Source organism: Monodelphis domestica, chromosome 4 (genome assembly GCF_027887165.1).
Source record: "Monodelphis domestica isolate mMonDom1 chromosome 4, mMonDom1.pri, whole genome shotgun sequence".
Classification (NCBI taxonomy): Eukaryota; Metazoa; Chordata; class Mammalia; order Didelphimorphia; family Didelphidae; genus Monodelphis; species Monodelphis domestica.
This window is the reverse complement of record NC_077230.1, coordinates 8,276,531-8,283,577: the sequence shown is the minus strand read 5'-3', so window position 1 is coordinate 8,283,577 and position 7,047 is coordinate 8,276,531. Positions and strand designations below refer to the sequence as shown.

At 38.7% G+C, this 7,047-nt stretch overlaps 2 protein-coding genes across 2 annotated transcripts; both read left to right on the top strand.

The window, feature by feature from the left end:
* LOC107649126 (keratin-associated protein 19-1-like) lies at positions 1–714 on the top strand. Its single transcript, XM_056825861.1, has one exon. The coding sequence runs from the start codon at positions 8–10 to the stop codon at positions 236–238; it is 231 nt and encodes a 76-aa protein (XP_056681839.1). The 5' UTR covers positions 1–7; the 3' UTR covers positions 239–714.
* Positions 715–4,982: 4,268 nt separating this feature from the next.
* On the top strand, positions 4,983–5,570 carry LOC107649125 (keratin-associated protein 20-2-like). The gene has a single exon (XM_016422566.2). It carries the CDS (start codon positions 5,018–5,020, stop codon positions 5,246–5,248), a length of 231 nt encoding a protein of 76 aa, XP_016278052.1. The 5' UTR covers positions 4,983–5,017; the 3' UTR covers positions 5,249–5,570.
* The last annotated feature ends 1,477 nt before the right edge of the window (positions 5,571–7,047 follow it).

Here is a 7,047-nt window from a genome sequence, read left to right as displayed (position 1 = left end):
TGACACCATGAGCTACTACGGCGGCTACTATGGAGGCCTGGGCTATGGCTATGGCTCTGGTTATGGCTGTGGATGTGGCAGCTTCCGTGGCCTAGGCTATGGCTATGGTGGCTGTGGCTGTGGAGGCTATGGCTATGGTAGCTATGGCTATGGTGGCTATGGAGGTCTGGGCTATGGTGGCTATGGCTGCTGCCGCCCATCCTGCTGTGGAAGATATTCTTCCTATGGTTTCTACTGAAAAACCATTTGTTCCTGGCCTTTGATGGAATCCTTGTTCCTCTCTACTCTGGGCTAATTCCACAGCATTTTCCATCTGCTCCTGTAGCTGAGTGGCATGGCAGAGCTACAACAAGAGGGTTCTGGACTTCCTATATAAAACAGAAAGCAACGAAGAGCCAGGCACTAAGAAGCAACAGGACCCACCCTTCAGGGAATAATGCAGAATGTCACCTTTCATGAGGGAGACTCTCCCCACAATAGCTCATTTCCAACAAGTTTGCTCTGATCTTTTACACCATGGCTGAAATGCCTGTTTTGTTGTCCTAATAAACTTTTTTCACTGGCTTAGCAAAACTGTTTTCATCTCTCCTTGATCTCATCGGACTTGCATTTTAGCTTCACATCATGAAGACATTTCCAATCTTTTTGAACTATTCTTGTGTCATTGCGGGGTTATTCTATAACATCTTTTGAAATGAATTGATAAGTCTCCAAATTTAGGCTGAAAAAATATGATTTCCTTGTTTTGTGTCTTTCTTAAAATTTGACTGCACTACTTAAATTTATAATTCCTAACTCACTTTATCCAAGGCAAGGCATTTTTTTCTTTTAAGTGACTACCCTATTCCCACATTCTGGATGCACATTGGCAAGAGTTTTATCTTCAAGTTTTCCAGAAGGTGCACAAGTTTATGGTTTGTGACCTCCACATACAAAGTATTCCTCATGGCTATCAGAATTGAGTTTAGCCTATCTCATGTCAAGTAGTCTTCCCCCTCTGTTATCACCTACAAATGTGAAGTTTTGGAGCATAACACAAGTGAATGGCACACAATAAGACAGTAAAAGAAAATAATAAATGTTGGAGAAGATGTGGCAAAATTGAGACACCAATGCATTGCTGTTTGAGTTATGAATTGATTCAACCATTATGGAAGACAATTTGGAATTATGCCCCAAAGGGCTTTAAAAGAATGTGTATTCTTTGATCCAGCAATACTACTACTGTATTTGTATCCCAAAGGGATTTTTTTAAATGGGAGAGGTGCTGTTGGTATAAAAATATTTATGGCTTCACTTTTTGTGGTGGCAAAAAATTGGAAAATGAGGGGTTGGCCTTTGATTGGGGAATGGCTGAACACATTGTGGTATATGTTGGTGATGGAATAGTATTGTGCTCTAAAGAATGATGAACTGCTTGATTTCTATAAGAACTGGAAAGACTTACATGAACTGATGCAAAGTAAAATGAGCAGAACCAGGAGAACATTGTACACAGTAACTGAAACATTGTGGAATGACCAAATGTAACTGACTTTGCTAATGAAAGCAATGCAATGATCCAGGATAACTCTGAAGGATTTATGAGGAAGAATATTATCCACATCTAGAGAAAGAACTGTGGGAGTAAAAATCCATAAGAAAACATATGATTTATCACTTGTTTATGTCAGTATATGATTTGTGATTTTGGTTTTAAAAGATTACTTTATCACAAAAATGAACAATATGGAAATTAGGTTTGAATGATAACATATGTATAACCCAGAAGAAAAAAATACAAGTGAATGACCTGCCACAACTGCTACAGAAGAGGGTCATATACCAAGTCTGCAGGTTGTTATGGAATCTTTCTTTTCTCCTCCAGCCCACTTCACAAGCTGTCCAACATACAACATTTCCCTCATGCTGAGGCTGTCCCATCAATGTTGCAAGGCTGTCCTTTAAACCATTCAAACACCTGAACTCTCTAATAATATGAATTTCCAGGAAAAGATTTCATTGGTTTTATTGCTCCACAACCTATCTCGGGCCCTTTGGGTTCCTTGGGTCTGTGGGCCAATGCGCTCTCCCAAATCATGACTTACTATGAGTTCTTGGGAAGAAAACCAGAGTTAACATTCTACCAGGCATCTACTAGATGTTTAATGAATGTTTATTGATTGAACCTGTATTTCAAATAGTAGAAGAAACAGTAGAAGTGCCACTATCAACAGATCTCATCCCACATGCTGTTTGTTAGCTTAAAATAAATTTCTACTATTACGTATGGCTCTTGGGCATTATTCTCCCTCCACTCACAAATAGCATGCACATTTGAATGAATCCACTGGATTTTTGAGGGAAATGCTTTCATTAGTCTCATTTCACTTCATTTCATCCAGGTTTCAACATTTGTATATTTAAGTTTTCTTTCTTCACACATTTGCATGATTTTATTAATAATTTGCTTTCATATGGCAAACATATATTTGCAATTAAGTACAGTGACGAACAAGGTGAGAAATGCAGTGTGGGTCAGTTTGTGGAGCAACTGGCATTCTACAAGGTGCTTAACTGGTTTTGTTCACTCTGCCATTGCAACAAGCCATGTATTGGCTGAATATTCTCATTGTTTGCCTTTAAAACTCAAGTTTTTGTTGCAATTATGCCCCAAAGTATTTGCAAGTCCTTTGGGCTATAAGCCCAAGCATGTAAAGTCACCAATGTTGCTTAATTAAAAAAAATAAAGATGTTAGATAATTGCATAGCTGTCAGCTAAAAGTTTGGTGTTAACAAATTAACAATTCATTCAAGTGCACAATATCTAGTGAAACATTATGGTGTTTGATGGTTAAAGAAACCTACTCACCTATTTGCTATAGGTTCACTGTATCAACAGTCATATTTTTTATTTTCTCACCATTTTTTAAACCTTTACCTTTCATCTTAGAATCAATACTGTATTGATTCCAAAGCAGAAGAGTAGTAAGGACTAGGCAATGAAGGTTAAGTGACTTGTCCAGGGTCACACAGCTAGGAAGTATCTGAGGCCAGATTTGATCCTAGGACCTCTCATCTCTAAGCTTGGCTCTCAGTCCATTGAACCACCCAGCTTCCCCCTTTCTCACCATTTTCTAACAATGTTACACCTCTTGAAAGTTGAGTATAGACTGTATTTTCAAATGATTCACCAATCCTTTCCTGGGATATATTTTATGGAGGTCATTTCAATCGTAACTAATCCTTTGGAAGAAGATCATTTCTCTCTTGTACAGCTCCTGTTGGACAAAGAACATTTCATTCTCTTTGGCAAAGTCAAAAATCAGTTTATGGGGTGGGGAAAGAAAGCTCTGAATCAATGTTCTCCCCCAGGAGGATAAATGAAAAAAAACTTAATATCTATATTATATGTCGGCCATTAAAATGCCTTAGGAGAACTAGCATAACATTCTAAATGTTCCCTTAAGTCCATTAGTCCCAGGGCCTTCAAGTAAATGTCAAAGGGATTGTTTGAGAGGCTCTTTGGTCTGCACTTCTTTGGGTGCTCTCCCATTTAGCCAGAGACCAGTCATGCATTGAGTAGTGCATGCTACAGATGAGCGAGCCATCATCTCCATTTTCCTGAACTCTAGCCCCTTATTCCTCTCTTCATAGAATCTCAAGGTAACAGTGGATTTTTCATTGTTCTATGACATCCCATCAAGCTTTCTTATTCTTTAAAGTGGTGTTGTAAGGTGATTGGGAACTGGGGAAAGAGATGCGACACCTTTGGCTTCTCCAAACACCTTGAATTCATTTTCTCCTGAAGTCTTTCTGAGATGTTCCACAAACAGAACTACAGTATACCATCTCTTTTCTCCATTACACTCCCTTAGTCAATTATTACTCTCCCATTTTAAAGGGTGAGTTTTGTCAGGTATTGATTATTTTGTAAATTCTAGTTGTTTCCTGTTCTATGTTGATATATTATATATGTGTGTGTGTATAATAATATATATATTACATATATACGTATACATATATATAATGTTCTGTCTGACATTTCATCTTTTTTTCATGAGCTAGCTTCTTCCTATCATTCTAGGCTCCACACTTTATTATCCTCCCCGTATTTCATGGTCTTGCCCAAGCTGACCTATAGGAAACTACAAATCTCTTCTGCTTCCCTTTATACTAGTTTGCTATCAAATCCAACCAGAATCCACTCCTCCTTCTGCCCTTTCCCTCTGACTTTCCCTGATCCCATAGAGACTTTCCTCTAATCATCTTTGTAGCACATTTCTTACCCATTTCCTCCAGTGCTTTTTCCTTTGTCTTTGTCATCTTCTCCCATCAACTCTGTCTTTGTAGAGGATGCCTTGCTGTTTTCATATATATAACTTAGAACATTTATAACTTAGAACTTTAAAACTGCCTAAGGACATGTATTCTTTAATAATTTTTGTATCCACAGTCCTGAGCACAGTACCTGGCAAAGTGCAAACAATGGGGACCTGGTTGGTGAATGGGATGATTTTAGAATGGCCAATTAATTGGCCTGTTCCAAATAGTTGTGTGTCCTACCACCATCCCAACTCCAATTGGAAATTTGACTAATTCTGTCACTAGTCTTAAAGAGGACTTATTAAAAGAGACAAGATTTCGTAGGCTGACGAAAGAATCAGAAGGCCAGGCTGGTAGGGATAATGGAAAGAGGATAATGCCACCTGGAAGAGAGCTGCCATGAAGGATGAGTCAGACAATAACCACATTAAACATATCTACTTTGGCAACATTATAATAATTTCTCATTACAAAAATAAATGTCCTGTCAGAGAAACAGCAAATGGAGAGAAAATACCCTTAATAAGCTCAAGGAATTGTTTTCACCAAACAATGACAAGAATGTGATTTTTTCCCTGACTCTTTCATTAATGAGAATTATGCAATTTGGAAATTGCTGCTGGAAGTGTATAAAAGTCCTCATACAGATGGTGCCAGACATACTCACACAACCTATCCTTGACAAGCCTCCAACTCCCTGAATCTTGACACCATGTGCTGCTACGGAGGATACTATGGAGGCCTGGGCTATGGCTATGGCTCTGGTTATGGCTGTGGATGTGGCAGCTTCCGTGGCCTAGGCTATGGCTGTGGTGGCTGTGGCTGTGGAGGCTATGGCTATGGTAGCTATGGCTATGGTGGCTATGGAGGTCTGGGCTATGGTGGCTATGGCTGCTGCCGCCCATCTTGCTGTGGAAGATATTCTTCCTATGGTTTCTATTGAAAAACCACTTGCTCCTGGCCTTTGATGGAATCCTTGTTCCTCTCTACTCTGGGCTAATTCCACAGCATTTTAAGGACACCCCATTCTATCTGCTCCTGTGGCTTGGAGGCATGGGGGAACACCCTTGTAATCCTGTGAAGCCCTCGGGGCCACGAAGTGCCAGACACTGAGAAGCAACAGGGCCATTATTCAAGGAAATTATGCACTCATTTTTCATGAGAAAGACTCTTTCAACATCAGTTCACTTGCAGTATGTTTGCTCACATTGTGTACACCATGGTTGAGATATCTGTTCTGATGTTTTAATAAACTTATTTTTCTGGCATAGTAAAATTTTTTTCACTTTTCCTCTTTGACCTCTCAGTTCTTCGGTTTCAATCTGACATTGTAAAGAAATTTTCAGTGTTAACCTACTCTTTCATCATTGCAAAATATTTACCCTTCAATTTCTCTTTTTTAATGATGTAATAACTCTCCGGATTTCTATCAGAAACAGATATTTTTCCTTGCTAAATGTTTTTCTAAAATTTGGTTTCTGAAGTACTTTGACTTTAATACTTCATCCATCTCCCAATTTACCAAAAGTAAGGCATTTGTCCTTATAAGATGTTTCCCTTCCCCCGTGATCTTGGCACACCTGGAAAGAGTTTTCATCTTCAAGATTTCAAAAAGATTTACATGTTCATGGCCTCATGTTCATGGTTCATCATCTTCAGATCCAACTTTTCCCTAATGACTGCTGGGTACCTTATCCCTTACAAAGGCATCCTCCACTGCTTCGTTACGATGAAGCAAATTTGAAGCATAGGACAAGTGAATGAGAGACCATAACAACTACAAAAGAAACTCTTGTTCCATATCTGAAAGTTGTCCTAGAATCTTTCCCTTCTCTGTTAGCCATCTATAAGACCAGTCACAACACTGCCCTCAGCCCAACCTTCCACCATGGAAGTAGACATATTATTGCATAGGTCTCCAGCAAATCAATCAAAAGCATTAAATTAAATCTCTAAACACCTCAGGCACCAAGGGAAAGAGAGCATCTGCTCCTGTGTGCCACAATCAGCCTTGGGGTCTTTGTATTCTCGAACATGAGAAGTCAAAATGGCCTTCATAATCATATGCCTTATGTAGGTTATTGGGAAGAAAGTCAGAGCTTAGCACTCAATTCCACACAGAATAGGGGCTAAGTAAATATTTATTGATTGAACTTGTGTTTTAGATGGTAGAGAAAACAATATAAGTATCACTATGAACTAGTCATATCCTTCATACTGTGAAAAAGAGTTTATGATGAATGTATGAATTAAATACAAAAATAATTTAATATTACTACATATTGTTACAAGACATTATTCTCCATCCACAAAAGCCAGTCCATTTCTACGCATATAGTAGCTAATTGACAGAAATGCCCTCAGCAGTGTCATTTCATTAGACCTTTCCCAAAGCACAGTTCCAAATGAGTCACCAATCATTGCTGACAGACATTCTAGGGAGGTAACTTCAATGGAAATGAATTCTTCTACAGAAGATAATTTCTGTTTTGGACAGCTCCCTTATTGGGCTAAGAATATTTTATTCTCTTTAGCAAAGTTGACACCAGACATCTTACTTGTGTCCTTAGGAACCTGTACATAGGCCAAGAAGTAACAGTTGGAATGGAACATGGAATAGCTGATTGATTTAAGATTGTAAAGGAGAACAGCAAGGCTGTAAGGTGTGTCACCTAATTTATTTAACTAGTACCTCAGGTTAAACAAATCAATAACCAGAATTAAACTTGCCAGGAGAAACAT